General features: G+C 42.3%; 1 protein-coding gene across 2 annotated transcripts in view; it reads right to left on the minus strand.

The window, feature by feature from the left end:
* The window catches only part of flr (actin-interacting protein 1 flr), a 278,566-nt gene that overhangs the window by 146,501 nt on the left and 111,249 nt on the right, over window positions 1-20,816 (minus strand). For both annotated transcript variants that reach the window (XM_071687385.1, XM_071687376.1), the window contains one exon: window positions 2,566-2,713. In XM_071687385.1, the coding sequence (XP_071543486.1) occupies window positions 2,566-2,713 (148 nt within the window). The remainder of the gene's footprint in view (window positions 1-2,565; window positions 2,714-20,816) is intronic.

Consider the following 20,816-nt stretch of genomic DNA (forward strand, 5'->3'; position numbering starts at 1 on the left):
TATGCAAGTTTTTTACTTCCTTCCAAAATATCTTTTCATTCTCCCTAAAGTTTAATGAAACTCTCTCACCCCAACTCTCATTTGTCCTCTTTTTCAACCCTTGCACATTTCTCGACCTCCCATGCTTTCTTTTATATATCTTGTCCCTCAACCCAACTAAACCTAATAACGTTGCTCTTATTCGCATTTACTCTCAACTTTCTCCTTTCACACACTTTTCCAAACTCGGTCACCAACCTCTGCAGTTTCTCACACGAATCAGCAACTAGAGCTGTATCATCAGCAAACAGCATCTGACTCACTTCCCAAGCCCTCTCATCCACAACAGACTGCATACTCGCCCCCTCTCCAAAACTATTGCATTTACCTCCCTAACCACCCCATCCACAAACAAATTAAACCAACATGGGGACATCAAACACCTCTGTCACAGACCAACATTCACTGGGAACCAATCACCCTCCTCTCTTCCTACTCATACACATGCCTTACATCCTTGACAAAACCTTTTCACTGCTTCTAGCAACTTACCTCCCACCCATATACTCTCAAGTCCTTCCACAAAGCATCTCTATCAACCTTTTCACATGCCTTTTCCAGATGCATAAATCCATCTGTTTTTCTAAGTATTTCTCACACACATTCTTCACAGCAAAGACCTGATCTTACACATCCTCTACCACTTCTAAAACCACACTGCTCTTCCCCAATCTGATGCTCCCTACATGCCTTCACCCTTTCAATCAATACCCTCCCATATAATTTCCCAGGAATACTTATGACTCTGTAGTTTGAATATTCACCTTTATCCCTTTTGCCTTTGTACAATGGCACTATGCATTCATTCTGCCAATCCTCGGGCACTTCATCATGATCCATAAATAAAGTGAATATCCTTACCAACCAATCAACAACACAGTCACCTCCTTTTCAATCAATTTCAGTGCAATACCATCCAAACCCACTGCCTTGCTGGATTTCATCTTCTGCAAAGCTTTCACTACCTCTTCTTTCTTAACTAAACCACTCTCCCCGACACTCATACTTTGCACACCACCCTGACCAAGACACACTATATCTGTCACTCTAACATCAAACACATTCAACAAACCTTCAAAATACTCACTTCATCACCTCACTTTATCACTAACTTACTACTTCCCACCTTGCCCCCTTCACATGTTCCCATATGTTCTCTTGTCTTATGCATGTTATTTACCTCCTTCCAAAACATCTTTTTATTCTCCCTAAAGTTAATGATACTCTCTCACCCCAACTCCCATTTGCCCTCTTTTTCAACCTTTGCACATTTCTCTTGACTTCCCGCCAATTTCTTTTAAACATCTCCCAGTCACTTGCACTCCTTCCTTGAAGATGCTGTCCAAACGCCTCTCTTTTCCCTATAACTTACAAATTGTACTTCTTCACCCACCACTCACTACCCTTTCTAATCTGCCCACCTCCCACCTTTCCCATGCCACATGCATTTTCTGCACAAGCCATCACTGCTTCCCTAAATGGATTCCAATCCTTACCCACTCCCCACAGGTCACTTGCTCTCACCTTTTGTCATTCTACCCTCAGCCTCTAAAAGTAGTTACTCACACAAGTCTCCTTTCCAAGCTCAATTACTCTCACCACTCTCTTCTCCCCAACATTCTCTCTTCTTTTTTGAACACCTCTACAAACCTTCACCTTTGCCTCCACAAGATAGTGATCAGACATCTCTCCAGCTGCCCCTCTCAGCACATTAACATCCAAAAGTCTCTCTTTTACACAGATATCAATTAACACATAATCTCTCCTACTCACATACATATACTTATGTATATCTCTCTTTTTAAACCAGGTATTCCCCATCACCATTTCTCTCTCGGCAAACAAATCCACAAGCTCTTCGCCATTTCCATTTACAACACTGAATACCCCATGTACACCAATTATACCCTAAACTGCCACATTACTCACCTTCACATTTAATCACCCATCACTAAAACCCCATCTCATGCATCAAAGCTCCTGACACTCACTCAGCTGCTTGCAAAACACTTGCCTCTCATGATCTTTCTTCTCATGACCAATAAGCAACAATAATCACCCATCTCTCTCCATCCACTTTCAGGTTTACCCACATCAATCTAGAGTTTACTTTCTTACACTCTATCACATACTCCCACAACTCATGCTTCAGAAGTAATGCTACTCCTTCCTCAGCTCTTGTCCTATCGTCAACTCCTGACTTTACTCCTTAAAAGTCTGTCTGATATATAAAAATATTCCTTTTATCAGCTCTCAAAGCTGTTATGCAGCATTTGTAATAATATCAAACATTGGTCTATTCTGCAGAGGAGGAAAACAACAGTTGTACTTATCTATAATGATACAATTCAATATATTTGTCATGTGTGTTTTGTCTTTTAATGGTTTCCTTAGATATAAAGACCTGCAATAATACAAGAAAAAAGCAACAGAAAATAATAAAATTGTATAAAATATCTAAAACAGTGAATAGGAACAAAATTACCCAAAATATAAAGCTGGTGTCAGGATTTCCACATTACTTACTTTCCTCGTCCTTCTCCAACAACGCAAATGCGTTGTGAGTCAGGGGACCAACATACGTCCCGAATGGGTCCTCCCAGTGGTTGGTATTCTGCTTTAAGAATGTGTTCAGGATTAATTGTGTCCCAGATGCGTACCTTGCCATGTTGATCTGAAGGAAAATAAGACTATGCAAATCACACAATAATGTACAGATAACATTAAAACTGCTCTACATTACTGTTCTTCCTCTGGAAAAAGTGCAAAGAGCACATATGAACTTACGGTATTAAAACATACTTTTTCCATCACAGGAATGTGATTCAATAGAACTATCATCACATCAAACAAGCATTACTAGAAAAAGCACAGATGTCAATATTTTACATCATCCCTAGAAACAATCTTATGAAAACATGGCAACTTTAATCTAGCACTGAGCCTATACATATCCAATGTCACTTTATTTGATTTATGAACAAACATAACTGCTATAATAAAGACAAAAAAATGCACTTGACAGATGAATTTCTATACATATAACCATAAGCATAATGTCCAAGGAATCAGACCACAGAGTCAGAATTTTTCAGGTGCAGGAGTTAGATTTACTACAGCAATTTGCATTATCTTGAAACAATACAGGTTTCACATGTTGTTTACCAGGCTTTTGTTCTTACGAAACCTTGTAAATGGCAAAATCATAAAAGATAAGACCATCATACAATAGGAAACAGTAGGTTTGGGAAAGTTGTGGCTCCCTACTTTTTGTTCAGACATCGCTTGGCTTAACCTATTCACTGCATATTTAGATATCAAAACGTATGAATAACCAACTATCTATGGAAAAAATTGAAAATCCTTAATTCATATTTTTTCTTTCTCTAAAAAACTTTTTCTTGAAGTTTACAATGAAGACACCAAAAACATTTTGAAATTCTATAAAAGCACCAAATTTGCATTATTTACACAGTATTTACATACTATACTTAACTGAAACTGATAACATTGTTGAAATACAAAGCCTAAATCATTCAAAAAACATGTACATGCAAAGTACATATTTCCCAACAATCCATGAAATAAAATGTGCAAATGTGAGGTAAGGCAATAGACTATCGACAAACTTCAGAGAAAACATGAGTGTTTGGGAAAAAGGTATACAGTAAGACAAAACAAAAGAACAAATGGAGGCAAAAGTGAAGCAAGTTAATCAGGAAGTGATAAAAGGTAAAAGGCAAAAAGAGAAAAACTGATGGAGTGACCACTCTAAATGACTGCTGAATGTGTTACGGGATATGGTCACAAGTGAGGTGCATGTGGGACGAGATGGCATGCAGGGTGAGAGTCAGAGTGACAGTATAGTGAAGAGAGAGGAGGGAGTGAATGCCTGAAGTATATCAAAAGTGTGGCACAGCAGGTGAAGTGGATGGGGCTGCAGATGAGTTTTTTAAGAAAGAGGTGACAGTGTTGCTGATTGGATAGTTAAGCTATTTGACATCTGTATGGCCTAAAGGTGAAGTGCCTGAAGATGGACAACATGCAAGTATAGTTCACTTACATAATGGGAAAGGAGATGGCAAATCTATAAAGGATAATGTGTACCTCATGCCGACCACGCTCCTAAAGAAAAAACATATAGTACGAGGTACAATGCATTACACCTCATCAGTAAATGCAGCAGTTAGCTGAGATTTGAGACTCTGTCCAGCAACAGGGTCAAGGAAATTTTTTGCCAAAGCATTATTTACAGTTTAAAATACTTTGTTCATGTTCAATCTACATTTTCAACTTTTCTGGATGCGACCTGCATCTGTAATTATTCCAATCTTGTAAATAAAAGTGTATAGAAGCAAATGGTTCATTTGACCTTTAACTATTCATATTTCGAATGAGTAACTAGCAATGCCTACTCTATACTATGAGTAGAAATACCAGTATTCCTAAAGGTTTGTATGATTTGAAGCACGTCAGTATCAACCCAAAAAGGAACTCTTACCTAAGTGCTTGTTTTCCATACCAGCCAGCTTCTTTGGCTCCATCAGTACTTACACTGAAAGCAATAAGCTGAGCCTTGAACAAGCTTAGGCTGTGCCTATACCAGCACTCACCTACTGCACAAAGTGTACTCAAACACTCGACAAGTGCTTCTGTAGTATGAGGCATGCCAAACTCTAGTGCTCACTCTTGGTACCAGGATTGCTTAACCTGCCAGTGCTCATCTACATCACCCAACTTGTTCAGCTCAGCAGTGCTCAGCTATGTCCCTGGCAATGAATGACTGTGATGTTTGGTTATGGCCATCCTGCTGTGACCAATTCATAAGTACAAGCTGCTGTCAATGAAGAGCTTTCTACAAGCAAAAGAAACCATAAGCAAGTAAGAAGACCTACCTACAAGCAATGAAAAGCTGCAAAAGGACTCAGACAGAAGTTGTCACATCAAACTGTGAGTACAAGATCAGTTGCAAGATTTATTCTCACTGGGTCCACAAACAGACCATCAAGTCAGCAAAGTAAGAAGGTATGCTTGGTTCACATCTGTGAAAACATTAACCACTGTACATCACTCTACACTCGCAAGTTAATAGAGAACACTTCTTTTTCCATTAGTTGCCACATGTTTAACACCACACCTGGACAATGACTACTTGCATGTACCTACCAATTCATTGGCAATTACACCATTTGTACTCTGTACGGAGGGATTTTACACTCATTGGTCTCCATCTCCAAAACATTCTCTAATATCAAATACCCTATTAAATATATGTAGGTAGTGGGTTAACTGTTGATGTGGAAGCCTCATATCGAGTAGCAAATGCATGTGTAAGAGTCGGTGAAGAGTTGAGCGAGTGTCAGTACACATGTGGGTGTGAGGCAGAGCCATGTGATGTCACAGCGGCAAAAGGTGAGAGCAAATGATGAGAGGAGTGGGTGAGGAATGGGATGTATTTAGGGAAGCAGTGATGGCTTCTGCAAAAGATGCATGTGGTATGAGAAAGGTGGGAGGTGGGCAGATTAGAAAGGGTAGTGAGTGGTGGGATGAGGAAGTAAAGTTGTTAGTGAAAGAGAAAAAAGGCATTTGGAAGCTACTTGCAAGGAAGGAGTGCAAATGACTGGGAGATGTATAAAAGAAAGTGGCTGGAGGTCAAGAGAAAGGTGCAGGGGTTGAAAAAGAGAGCAAATGAGAGAAGGGGTGAAAGAGTATCATTAAACTTTTAGGAGAATAAAAAGATGTTTTGGAAGGAGGTAATGTGCGTAAGACAAGAGAACAAACGGGAATAGCAGTGAAGGGGGAAGTGGGGAAGTAATAACAAGTGGTGATGAAGTGAGGAGATGGGAGTATTTTGAAGGTTTGTTGAATGTGTTTATGGAAGAGTGGCAGATACTTGGTGTTTTGGTCGGGGTGGTGTGCAAAGTGAGAGAGTCAGGGAAAATGGTTTGGTTAAGAGAGAAGAGTAGTGAAAGCTTTGCAGAAGATGAAATCTGCCAAGGCAGCAGGTTTCGATGGTAATGCAGGGGAATTTATTAAAAAGAGGGTAACTGTGTTGTTGATTGGTTGGTAAGGATATTCAATGTATGTATGGACCATGGTGAATGCCTGAGGATTGGCAGAATGCACGCATAATGCCTTTCTACAAAGGCAAAGGGGATAAAGGTGAGTGTTCAAACGACAAAGGCATAAACTGTTTAGTATTCCTGGGAAATTATATGGAAGGGTATTGATTGAGAAGGTGAAGGCATGTAGAGAACATCAGATTAGGGAAGAGCAGTGTGGTTTCTGAAGTGGTAGAGGATGTGTGGATCAGGTGTTTGCTTTGAAGAATGTATGTGGGAAATACTTAGAAAAACAGAGGGATTTGTATGGAGCATTTATGGATCTGGAGAAGGCATATGATAGGGTTGATTGAGATGCTTTGTGAAAGGTTTTAAGAGTATATGATGTGGGAGCAGTGAAAAGTTTTAACCAAGGATGTAAGGCATGTGTATGAGTAGGAAGAGAGGACAGTAATTGGTTCCCAGTGAATGTCGGTCTGCGGCACAAGTGTGTGATGTCCCCATGGTTGCTTGATTTGTTTATGGATGGGATGGTTAGGGAGGTAAATGCAATAGTTTTGGAGAGAGGGGCAAGTATGCAGTCTGTTGTGGATGAGAGGGCTAAGGAAGTGTCAGCTGTTGTTCACTGATGATACAGCTCTAGGTGGCTGAATTGAGTGAGAAACTGCAGAAGTTAGTGACTAAGTTTGGAAATGTGTGTGAAAGGAGAAAGTTGAGAGTAAATGTGAAAAAGAGCAAGGTTATTAGGTTCAGTAGGGTTGAGGGACAAGTTAATTTGGATGTACATGTGTATGTAAGTATATGTCTCTGTATGTATATGTTGAAATGTATATGTATGTACATGTGTGTGTATGGGAGTTTATGTATATACATGTGTATGTGGGTGGGTTGGGCCATTCCCCGTCTGTTTCCTTGCGCTACCTCGATGACATGGAAGATGGCAATTAAGTATAATAAATATATAAATAAAGTTTAAATGGAGAAAAATTTGAGGAACTGATGTGTTTTAGATAACTGGGAGTGGACTTAGCAGAGGATGGAACCATGGAAGTGGAAGTAAGTCACAGGGTGAGGGAGGGAGCAATGAAGAATGTGTGGAAGGAGAGAATGTTATCTCAGAGAGCAAAAATGGATATGTTTGATGGAACAGTAGTTCCAACAATGTTGTATGGTTGCAAGGCATGAGCTATAGATAGGGTTGTATGAAGGAGGGTGGATGTGTTGGAAATGAAACGTCTGAAGACAATATGTGGTGTGAGGTGGTTTGATCGAGTAAGTAATGAAAAGGTAAGAGAGATGTGTGGAAATAAAAAAGTGTAGTTGAGAGCAGGTTGGTTTGCTGAAATGGTTTGGACATAAAGAAAGAATAAGTGAGGAAAGACTGACTAAGAGGATATATGTGTCAGAGGTGGAGGAAACAAGGAGAAGCGGGAGAGCAAATTGGAGGAGATGGGTGGAGTGAAAAAGATTTTGAGTGATGGGGGCCTGAACATACAGGAGGGTGAGAGGCATGCAAGGAATAGAGTGAGTTGGAATGATGCGATATACCGGGGTCGACACGGTGTCAATGGGCTGAACCAGGGCTTGTGAAGCATCTGGGTAACTGTGAAAAGGTCTCTGGGGCCTGGATGTGGATAGGAAGCTGTGGTTTCTGTGCATCACACATGACAGCTAGAGAAAGAGAGAACGAATGTGGCCTTTTTTGTCTGTTTTCCCTGCGCTACCTCACTGAAGCAGGGGGTAATGATGCTGCTTCATATGGGAAGGGGTAGTGACAGAAATGGATAAAAGCAAGCAAGTATGTGTATGTATATGTCTGTATATGTTGATATGTATATGTATGTATATGTGGTTGTATGGGAGTTTATATATATATATATATTTTTTTTAATTTGCTTTGTCGCTGTCTCCTGCGTTTGCGAGGTGGCGCAAGGAAACAGACGAAAGAAATGGGCCAACCCATCCCCATACATGATGTATACACACACACGTCCACACACGCAAATATACATACCTATACATCTCAATGTACACATATATATACATACACAGACACATACATATATACCCATGCTCATAATTCACACTGTCTGCCCGCATTCACTCCCATCGCCACCTCGCCACATATGGAATACCTTCCCCCTCCCCACTCATGTGTGTGAGGTAGCACTAGGAAAAGACAACAAAGGCCACATTCGTTCACACTCAGTCTCTAGCTGCCACGCAATAATGCCCGAAACCACAGCTCCCTTTCCACATCCAGGCCCCACACAACTTTCCATGGTTTACCCCAGACGCTTCACATGCCCTGATTCAATCCACTGACAGCACGTCAACCCCGGTATATCACATCGATCCAATTCACTCTATTCCTTACCCGCCTTTCACCCTCCTGCATGTTCAGGCCCCGATCACACAAAATCTTTTTCACTCCATCTTTCCACCTCCAATTTGGTCTCCCACTTCTCCTCGTTCCCTCCACCTCCGACACATATATCCTCTTGGTCAATCTTTCCTCACTCATTCTCTCCATGTGACCAAACCATTTCAAAACACCCTCTTCTGCTCTCTCAACCATGCTCTTTTTATTTCCACACATCTCTCTTACCCTTACACTACTTATTCGATCAAACCACCTCACACCAAACATTGTCCTCAAACATCTCATTTCCAGCACATCCACCCTCCTGCGCACAACTCGATCCATAGCCCACGCCTCGCAACCATACAACATTGATGGAACCACTATTCCTTCAAACATACCCATTTTTGCTTTCCGAGATAATGTTCTTGACTTTCACACATTCTTCAAGGCTCCCAAGATTTTCGCCCCCTCCCCCACCCTATGATTCACTTCTGCTTCCATGGTTCCATCCGCTGCCAGATCCACTCCCAGATATCTAAAACACTTTACTTCCTCCAGTTTTCCTCCATTCAAACGTACCTCCCAATTAACTTGACCCTCAACCCTACTGTACCTAATAACCTTGCTCTTATTCACATTTACTCTTAACTTTCTTCTTTCACACACTTTACCAAACTCAGTCACCAGCTTCTGCAGTTTCTCACATGAATCAGCCACCAGCGCTGTATCATCAGCGAACAACAACTGACTCACTTCCCAAGCTCTCTCATCCACAACAGACTTCATACTTACCCCTCTTTCCAAAACTCTTGCATTCACCTCCCTAACAACCCCATCCATAAACAAATTAAACAACCATGGAGACATCACACACCACTGCCGCAAACCTATATTCACTGAGAACCAATCACTTTCCTCTCTTCCTACACGTACACATGCCTTACATCCTCGATAAAAACTTTTAACTACTTCTAACAACTTGCCTCCCATACCATATATTCTTAATACCTTCCACAGAGCATCTCTATCAACTCTATCATATGCCTTCTCCAGATCCATAAATGCTACATACAAATCCATTTGCTTTTCTAAGTATTTCTCACATACATTCTTCAAAGCAAACACCTGATCCACACATCCTCTACCACTTCTGAAACCACACTGCTCTTCCCCAATCTGATATATATACATATATATATATATCTATTTATTTATTTATCTATTTTGCTTTATCGCTGTCTCCCGCGTTAGCGAGGTAGCGCAAGGAAACAGACGAAAGAATGGCCCAACCCGCCCATATACACATGTATATACATACATGTCCACACACGCACAATATACATACCTATACATCTCAATGTATACATATATATTACACACACAGACATATACATATATACACATGTACATAATTCATACTGTCTGCCTTTATTTGTTCCCATCGCCACCTCGCCACACATGGAATAACAACCCCCTCCCCCCTCATGTGTGCGAGGTAAAGCTGGGAAAAAACCAAAGGCCCCATTCGTTCACACTCAGTCTCTAGCTGTCATGTAATAATGCACCGAAACCACAGCTCCCTTTCCACATCCTGGCCACACACACTTTGCATGGTTTACCCCAGACGCTTCACATGCCCTGGTTCAATCCATTGACAGCACGTCGACCCAGGTATACCACATCGTTCCAATTCACTCTATTCCTTGCACGCCTTTCACCCTCCTGCATATTCAGGCCTCGACCACTCAAAATCTTTTTCACTCCATCTTTCCACCTCCAACTTGGTCTCCCACTCCTCCTCGTTCCCTCCACCTCTGACACATATATCCTCTTGGTCAATCTTTCCCCACTCATTCTCTCCATGTGACCAAACCATTTCAAAACATCCTCTTCTGCTCTCTCAACCACACTCTTTTTATTTCCACGCATCTCTCTCACCCTTATATTACTTACTCGATCAAACCACCTCACACCACATATTGTCCTCAAACATCTCATTTCCAGCACATCCACCCTCCTGTGCACAACTCTAGCCATAGCCCACGCCTTGCAACCATACAACATTGTTGGAACCACTATTCCTTCAAACATACCCATTTTTGCTTTCCGAGATAATGTTCTCGACTTCCAAACATTCCTCAAGGCTCCCAGAATTTTCGCCCCCTCCCCCACCCTATGATTCACTTCTGCTTCCATGGTTCCATCCGCTGCCAGATCCACTCCCAGATATCTAAAACACTTCACTTCCTCCAGCTTTTTACCCTGGGGATAGGGGATTAAGAATACTTCCCACGCATTCCTCACGTGTCGTAGAAGGCGACTAAAGGGGACGGGAGCGGGGGGCCAGAAACCCTCCCCTCCTTGTATTTTAACTTTCTAAAAGGGGAAACAGAAGAAGGAGTCACGCGAGGAGTGCTCATCCTCCTTGAAGGCTCAGATTGGGGCGTCTAAAAGATGAGAAAAAAGGAGAGATAGGTAGTATGTTTGAGGAAAGGAACCTGGATGTTTTGGCTCTGAGTGAAACGAAGCTAAAGGGTAAAGGGGAAGAGTGGTTTGGGAATGTCTTGGGAGTAAAGTCAGGGGTTAGTGAGAGGACAAGAGCAAGGGAAGGAGTAGAACTACTCCTGAATCAGGAGTTGTGGGAGTATGTGATAGAGTGTAAGAAAGTAAATTCTAGATTGATATGGGTAAAACTGAAAGTTGATGGAGAGAGATGGGTGATTATTGGTGCATATGCACCTGGGCATGAGAAGAAAGATCATGAGAGGCAAGTGTTTTGGGAGCAGCTGAATGAGTGTGTTAGTGGTTTTGATGCACATGACCAGGTTATAGTGAGGGGTGATTAGAATGCAAAGGTGAGTAATGTGGCAGTTGAGGGAATAATTGGTATACATGGAGTGTTCAGTGCTGTAAATGGAAATGGTGAAGAGCTTGTAGAATTATGTGCTGAAAAAGGCACTGGTGATTGGGATTACCTGGTTTAAAAAGCGAGATATACATAAGTATACGTATGTAAGTAGGAGAGATGGCCAGAGAGCGTTATTGGATTACGTGTTGACAGGCGCGCGAAAGAGAGACTTTTGGATGTTAATGTGCTGAGAGGTGCAACTGGAGGGATGTCTGATCATTATCTTGTGGAGGCTAGGGTGAAGATTTGTATGGGTTTTCAGAAAAGAAGAGTGAATGTTGGGGTGAAGAGGGTGGTGAGAGTAAGTGAGCTTGGGAAGGAGACTTGCGTGAGGAAGTACCAGGAGAGACTGAGTACAGAATGGAAAAAGGTGAGAACAATGGAAGTAAGGGGAGTGGAAGAGGAATGGGATGTATTTAGGGAATCAGTGATAGATTGCGCAAAAGATGCTTGTGGCATGAGAAGAGTGGGAGGTGGGTTGATTAGAAAGGGTAGTGAGTGGTGGGATGAAGAAGTAAGATTATTAGTGAAAGAGAAGAGAGAGGCATTTGGATGATTTTTGCAGGGAAAAAATGCAATTGAGTGAGAGATGCATAAAAGAGACAGGAGGTCAAGAGAAAGGTGCAAGAGGTGAAAAAAAGGGGAAATGAGAGTTGGGGTGAGAGAGTATCATTAAATTTTAGGGAGAATAAAAAGATGTTCTGGAAGGAGGTAAATAAAGTGCGTAAGACAAGGGAGCAAATGGGAAATTCAGTGAAGGGCGCAATTGAGGAGGTGGTAACAAGTAGTGGTGATGTGAGGAGATGGAATGAGTATTTTCAAGGTTTGTTGAATGTGTTTGATGATAGAGTGGCAGATATAGGGTGTTTTGGTCGAGGTGGTGTGCAAAGTGAGAGGGTTAGGGAAAATGATTTGGTAAACAGAGAAGAGGTAGTAAAAGCTTTGCGGAAGATGAAAGCCGGCAAGGCAGCAGGTTTGGATGGTATTACAGTGGAATTTATTAAAAAAAGGGGGTGAATGTATTACTGACTGGTTGGTAAGGTTATTTAATGTATGTATGACTCATGGTGAGGTGCCTGAGGATTGGCGGAATGCGTGCATAGTGCCAATGTACAAAGGCAAAGGGGATAAGAGTGAGTGCTCAAATTACAGAGATATAAGTTTGTTGAGTATTCCTGGTAAATTATATGGGAGGGTATTGATTAAGAGGGTGAAGGCATGTACAGAGCATCAGATTGGGGAAGAGCAGTGTGGTTTCAGAAGGGGTAGAGGATGTGTGGATCAGGTGTTTGCTTTGAAGAATGTATGTGAGAAATACTTAGAAAAACAAATGGATTTGTATGTAGCATTTATGGATCTGGAGAAAGCATATGATAGAGTTGATAGAGATGCTCTGTGGAAGGTATTAAGAATATATGGTGTGGGAGGAATGTTGTTAGAAGCAGTGAAAAGTTTTTATCGAGGATGTAAGGCGTGTGTACGTGTAGGAAGAGAGGAAAGTGATTGGTTCTCAGTGAATGTAGGTTTGCGGCGGGGGTGTGTGATGTCTCCATTGTTGTTTAATTTGTTTATGGATGGGGTTGTTAGGGAGGTAAATGCAAGAGTTTTGGAAAGAGGGGCAAGTATGAAGTCTGTTGGGGATGAGAGAGCTTGGGAAGTGAGTCAGTTGTTGTTCGCTGATGATACAGCGCTGGTGGCTGATTCATGTGAGAAACTGCAGAAGCTGGTGACTGAGTTTGGTAAAGTGTGTGGAAGAAGAAAGTTAAGAGTAAATGTGAAAAAGAGCAAGGTTATTAGGTACAGTAGGGTTGAGGGTCAAGTCAATTGGGAGGTGAGTCTGAATGGAGAAAAACTGGAGGAAGTGAAGTGTTTTAGATATCTGGGAGTGGATCTGGCAGCGGATGGAACCATGGAAGCGGAAGTGGATCATAGAGTGGGGGAGGGGGCAAAAATTCTGGGGGCCTTGAAGAATGTGTGGAAGTCGAGAACATTATCTCGGAAAGCAAAAATGGGTATGTTTGAAGGAATAGTGGTTCCAACAATGTTGTATGGTTGCGAGGCGTGGGCTATGGATAGAGTTGTGCGCAGGAGGATGGATGTGCTGGAAATGAGATGTTTGAGGACAATGTGTGGTGTGAGGTGGTTTGAGCGAGTGAGTAACGTAAGGGTGAGAGAGATGTGTGGAAATAAAAAGAATGGTTGAGAGAGCAGAAGAGGGTGTTTTGAAGTGGTTTGGGCACATGGAGAGAATGAGTGAGGAAAGATTGACCAAGAGGATATATGTGTCGGAGGTGGAGGGAACGAGGAGAAGAGGGAGACCAAATTGGAGGTGGAAGGATGGAGTGAAAAAGATTTTGTGTGATCGGGGTCTGAACATGCAGGAGGGTGAAAGGAGGGCAAGGAATAGAGAAAATTGGAGCGATGTGGTATACCGTGGTTCACGTGCTGTCAGTGGATTGAATCAGGGCATGTGAAGCGTCTGGGGTAAACCATGGAAAGCTGTGTAGGTGTGTATATTTGCGTGTGTGGACGTATGTATATACATGTGTATGGGGGGGGTTGGGCCATTTCTTTCGTCTGTTTCCTTGCGCTACCTCGCAAACGCGGGAGACAGCGACAAAGTATAATAAAAAAAATAATAAAATATATATATATATATATATATATATATATATATATATATATATATATATATATATATATATATATATATATATATATATGCAAAAGAGAGACTTTTGGATGTTAATGTGCTGAGAGGTGCAACTGGAGGGATGTCTGATCATTATCTTGTGGAGGCTAAGGTGAAGATTTGTATGGGTTTTCAGAAAAGAAGAGTGAATGTTGCGGTGAAGAGGGTGGTGAGAGTAAGTGAGCTTGGGAAGGAGACTTGTGTGAGGAAGTACCAGGAGAGACTGAGTACAGAATGGAAAAAGGTGAGAACAATGGAAGTAAGGGGAGTGGGGGAGGAATGGGATGTATTTAGGGAATCAATGATGGACTGCGCAAAAGATGCTTGTGGCATGAGAAGAGTGGGAGGTGGGTTGATTAGAAAGGGTAGTGAGTGGTGGATGAAGAAGTAAGATTATTAGTGAAAGAGAAAAGAGAGGCATTTGGACAGATTTTTGCAGGGAAAAAATGCAATTGAGTGGGAGAAGTATAAAAGAAAGAGACAGGAGGTCAAGAGAAAGGTGCAAGAGGTGAAAAAGAGGGCAAAAGAGAGTTGGGGTGAGAGAGTATCATTAAATTTTAGGGAAAATAAAAAGATGTTCTGGAAGGAGGTAAATAGAGTGCGTAAGACAAGGGAGCAAATGGGAACTTCAATGAAGGGCGCAAATGGGGAGGTGATTACAAGTAGCGGTGATGTGAGTAGGAGATGGAGAGTATTTTGAAGGTTTGTTGAATGTGTTTGATGATAGAGTGGCAGATATAGGGTGTTTTGGTCGAGGTGGTGTGCAAAGTGAGAGGGTTAGGGAAAATGATTTGGTAAACAGAGAAGAGGTAGTAAAAGCTTTGCGGAAGATGAAAGCCGGCAAGGCAGCAGGTTTGGATGGTATTGCAGTGGAATTTATTAAAAAAGGGGGTGACTGTATTATTGACTGGTTGGTAAGGTTATTTAATGTATGTATGACTCATGGTGAGGTGCCTGAGGATTGGCGGAATGCGTGCATAGTGCCATTGTACAAAGGCAAAGGGGATAAGAGTGAGTGCTCAAATTTCAGAGGTATAAGTTTGTTGAGTATTCCTGGTAAATTATATGGGAGGGTATTGATTGAGAGGGTGAAGGAATATACAGAGCATCAGATTGGGGAAGAGCAGTGTGGTTTCAGAAGTGGTAGAGGATGTGTGGATCAGGTGTTTGCTTTGAAGAATGTATGTGAGAAATACTTAGAAAAGCAAATGGATTTGTATGTAGCATTTATGGATCTGGAGAAGGCATATGATAGAGTTGATAGAGATGCTCTGTGGAAGGTATTAAGAATATATGGTGTGGGAGGCAAGTTGTTAGAAGCAGTGAAAAGTTTTTATTGAGGATGTAAGGCATGTGTACGTGTAGGAAGAGAGGAAAGTGATTGGTTCTCAGTGAATGTAGGTTTGCGGCAGGGGTGTGTAATGTCTCCATGGTTGTTTAATTTCTTTATGGATGGGGTTGTTAGGGAGGTGAATGCAAGAGTTTTGGAAAGAGGGGCAAGTATGAAGTCTGTTGTGGATGAGAGAGCTTGGGAAGTGAGTCAGTTGTTGTTCGCTGATGATACAGCGCTGGTGGCTGATTCATGTGAGAAACTGCAGAAGCTGGTGACTGAGTTTGGTAAAGTGTGTGAAAGAAGAAAGTTAAGAGTAAATGTGAATAAGAGCAAGGTTATTAGGTACAGTAGGGTTGAGGGTCAAGTCAATTGGGAGGTAAGTTTGAATGGAGAAAAACTGGAGGAAGTAAAGTGTTTTAGATATCTGGGAGTGGATCTGGCAGCGGAGGGAACCATGGAAGCAGAAGTGGATCATAGGGTGGGGGAGGGGGCAAAAATCCCGGGAGCCTTGAAGAATGTGTGGAAGTCGAGAACATTATCTCGGAAAGCAAAAATGGGTATGTTTGAAGGAATAGTGGTTCCAACAATGTTGTATGGTTGCGAGGCGTGGGCTATGGATAGAGTTGTGTGCAGGAGGGTGGATGTGCTGGAAATGAGATGTGTGAGGACAATGTGTGGTGTGAGGTGGTTTGATCGAGTAAGTAACGTAAGGGTAAGAGAGATGTGTGGAAATAAAAAGAGCATGGTTGAGAGAGCAAAAGAGGGTGTTTTGAAATGGTTTGGGCACATGGAGAGAATGAGTGAGGAAATATTGACCAAGAGGATATATGTGTCGGAGGTGGAGGGAACAAGGAGAAGTGGGAGTCCAAATTCGAGGTGAAAAGATGGAGTGAAAAAGATTTTGTGTGATCGGGGCCTGAACATGCAGGAGGGTGAAAGGAGGGCAAGGAATAGAGTGAATTGGATTGATGTGGTATACCGGGGTTGACGTGCTGTCAGTGGATTGAATCAGGGCATGTGAAGCGTCTGGGGTAAACCATGGAAAGCTGTGTAGGTATGTATATTTGCGTGAGTCGACGTGTATGTATATACATGTGTATGGGGGTGGGTTGGGACATTTCTTTCGTCTGTTTCCTTGCACTACCTTGCAAACGCGGGAGACAGCGACAAAGCAAAAAAAAAAAAAAATATATATATTCTTATTTATCTTGCTTTGTCGCTGTCTCCCGCGTTTGCGAGGTGGCGCAAGGAAACAGACGAAAGAAATGGCCCAACCCATCCCCATACACATGTATATACACACACGTCCACACACGCAAATATACATACCTATACATCTCAATGTTTTTTTGTTTTTTTTTCATACTATTCGCCGTTTCCCACGATAGCGAGGTAGCGTTAAGAACAGAGGATTGGGCCTTTTATGGAATATCCTCACCTGGCCCCCTCTGTTCCTTCTTTTGGAAAATTAAAAAAAAAAAAGGAGAGGGGAGGATTTCCAGCCCCCCGCTCCCTCCCCTTTTAGTCGCCTTCTACGACACGAAGGGAATACGTGGGAAGTATTCTTAATCCCCTATCCCCAGGGATAACATCACAATGTACACATATATATACACACACAGACACATACATATATACCCATGCACACAATTCACACTGTCTGCCTTTGTTCATTCCCATCGCCAACTCGCCACACATGGAATACCATCCCCCCCCCTCATGTGTGTGAAGTAGTGCTAGGAAAAGACAACAAAGGCCCCATTCATTCACACTCAGTCTCTAGCTGTCATGCAATAATGCCTGAAACCACAGCTCCCTTTCCACATCCAGGCTCCACACAACTTTCCATGGTTTACCCCAGACGCTTCACACACCCTGATTCAATCCAATGACAGCACATCAATCCTGGTATACCACATCGATCCAATTCACTCTATTCCTTGCCCGCCTTTTACCCTCCTGCATGTTCAGGCCCCGATCACTCAAAATCTTTTTCACTCCATCTTTCCACCTCCAATTTGGTCTCCCACTTCTCCTCGTTCCCTCCACCTCCGACACATATATCCTCTTGGTCTGTCTTTCCTCACTCATTCTCTCCATGTGCCCAACCATTTCAAAACACCCTCTTCTGTTCTCTCAACCACGCTCTTTTTATTTCCACACATCTCTCTTACCCTTACATTACTTACTCGATCAAACCACCTCACACCACACACTGTCCTCAAACATCTCATTTCCAGCACATCCACCATCCTGCGCACAACTCTATCCATAGCCCACGCCTCGCAACCATACAACATTGTTGGAACCACTATTCCTTCAAACATACCCATTTTTGCTTTCCGAGATAATGTTCTCGACTTCCACACATTCCTCAAGGCTCCCAGGATTTTCGCCCCCTCCCCACCCTATGATTCACTTCCGCTTCCATGGTTCCATCCGCTGCCAGATCCACTCCCAGATATCTAAAACATTTTACTTCCTCCAGTTTTTCTCCATTCAAACTTACTTCCCAATTGACTTGACCCTCAACCCTACTGTACCTAATAACCTTGCTCTTATTCACATTTACTCTTAACTTTCTTCTTTCACACACTTTACCAAACTGAGTCACCAGCTTCTGCAGTTTCTCACATGAATCAGCCACCAGCGCTGTATCATCAGCGAACAACAACTGACTCACTTCCCAAGCTCTCTCATCCACAACAGACTTCATACTTGCCCCTCTTTCCAAAACTCTTGCATTCACCTCCCTAACAACCCCATCCATAAACAAATTAATATATATATATATATATATATATATATATATATATATATATATATATATATATATATATATATTGGGGAAGAGCAGTGTGGTTTCAGAAGTGGTAGAGGATGTGTGGATCAGGTGTTTGCTTTGAAGAATGTATGAGAAATATTTAGAAAAGCAAATGGATTTGTATGTAGCATATGATAGAGTTGATAGAGATGCTCTGTGGAAGGTATTAAGAATATATGGTGTGGGAGGAAAGTTGTTAGAAGCAGTGAAAAGTTTTTATCGAGGATGTAAGGCATGTGTACGTGTAGGAAGAGAGGAAAGTGATTGGTTCTCAGTGAATGTAGGTTTGCGGCAGGGGTGTGTGATGTCTCCATGGTTGTTTAATTTGTTTATGGATGGGGTTGTTAGGGAGGTAAATGCAAGAGTTTTGGAAAGAGGGGCAAGTATGAAGTCTGTTGGGGATGAGAGAGCTTGGGAAGTGAGTCAGTTGTTGTTCGCTGATGATACAGCGCTGGTGGCTGATTCATGTGAGAAACTGCAGAGGCTGGTGACTGAGTTTGGTAAAGTGTGTGGAAGAAGAAAGTTAAGAGTAAATGTGAATAAGAGCAAGGTTATTAGGTACAGTAGGGTTGAGGGTCAAGTCAATTGGGAGGTGAGTTTGAATGGAGAAAAACTGGAGGAAGTGAAGTGTTTTAGATATCTGGGAGTGGATCTGGCAGCGGATGGAACCATGGAAGCGGAAGTGGATCATAGGGTGGGGGAGGGGGCGAAAATTCTGGGGGCCTTGAAGAATGTGTGGAAGTCGAGAACATTATCTCGGAAAGCAAAAATGGGTATGTTTGAAGGAATAGTGGTTCCAACAATGTTGTATGGTTGCGAGGCGTGGGCTATGGATAGAGTTGTGCACAGGAGGATGGATGTGCTGGAAATGAGATGTTTGAGGACAATGTGTGGTGTGAGGTGGTTTGATCGAGTGAGTAACGTAAGGGTAAGAGAGATGTGTGGAAATAAAAAGAGCGTGGTTGAGAGAGCAGAAGAGGGTGTTTTGAAGTGGTTTGGGCACATGGAGAGAATGAGTGAGGAAAGATTGACCAAGAGGATATATGTGTCGGCAGGTGGAGGGAACGAGGAGAAGAGGGAGACCAAATTGGAGGTGGAAAGATGGAGTGAAAAAGATTTTGTGTGATCGGGGCCTGAACATGCAGGAGGGTGAAAGGAGGGCAAGGAATAGAGTGAATTGGAGCGATGTGGTATACCGGGGTTGACGTGCTGTCAGTGGATTGAATCAAGGCATGTGAAGCGTCTGGGGTAAACCATGGAAAGCTGTGTAGGTATGTATATTTGCGTGTGTGGACGTATGTATATACATGTGTATGGGGGGGGGGTTGGGCCATTTCTTTCGTCTGTTTCCTTGCGCTACCTCGCAAACGCGGGAGACAGCGACAAAGTATAAAAAAAAGAAAAAAAAAAAAAAATATATATATATATATATATATATATATATATATATATATATATATATATATATATATATATATATTTTTCTTTTATTTTGCTTTGTCGCTGTCTCTCGCGTTTGCGAGGTAGCGCAAGGAAACAGTCGAAAGAAATGGCCCAACCCATCCCCATACATAATGTATATACATACACGTCCACACATGCAAATATACATACCTATACATCTCAATGTACACATATATATATACACACACAGACACATACATACATACCCATGCTCACAATTCACACTGTCTGCCTTTATTCATTCCCATCGCCACCTCGCCACACATGGAACACCATCCCCCTCCCCCCTCATGTGTGCAAGGTAGCACTAGGAAAAGACAACAAAGGCCCCATTCGTTCACACTCAGTCTCTAGCTGTCATGCAATAATGCCCGAAAACCACAGCTCCCTTTCCACATCCAGGCCCCACACAACTTTCCATGGTTTACCCCAGACGCTTCACATGCCCTGATTCAATCCACTGACAGCACGTCAACCCCGATATACCACCTCGATCCAATTCACTCTATTCCTTGCACTCCTTTCAACCTCCTGCATCTTCAGGCCCCGATCACACAAAATCTTTTTCACTCCATCTTTCCACCTCCAATTTGGTCTCCCACTTCTCCTCGTTCCCTCCACTTCCGACACATATATCCTCTTGGTCAATCTTTCCTCACTCATTCTCTCCATGTGCCCAAACCATTTCAAAACACCCTCTTCTGCTCTCTCAACCACGCTCTTTTTATTTCCACACATCTCTCTTACCCTTACGTTACTTACTCGATCAAACCACCTCACACCACACACTGTCCACATGTATGACTCATGGTGAGGTGCCTGAGGATTGGCGGAATGCGTGCATAGTGCCATTGTACAAAGGCAAAGGGGATAAGAGTGAGTGCTCAAATTTCAGAGGTATAAGTTTGTTGAGTATTCCTGGTAAATTATATGGGAGGGTATTGATTAAGAGGGTGAAGGAATATACAGAGCATCAGATTGGGGAAGAGCAGTGTGGTTTCAGAAGTGGTAGAGGATGTGTGGATTAGGTGTTTGCTTTGAAGAATGTATGTTGGAAATACTTAGAAAAGCAAATGGATTTGTATGTAGCATTTATGGATCTGGAGAAGGCATATGATAGAGTTGATAG

Source organism: Panulirus ornatus, chromosome 3 (assembly GCF_036320965.1).
Source record: "Panulirus ornatus isolate Po-2019 chromosome 3, ASM3632096v1, whole genome shotgun sequence".
NCBI lineage: Eukaryota > Metazoa > Arthropoda > Malacostraca > Decapoda > Palinuridae > Panulirus > Panulirus ornatus.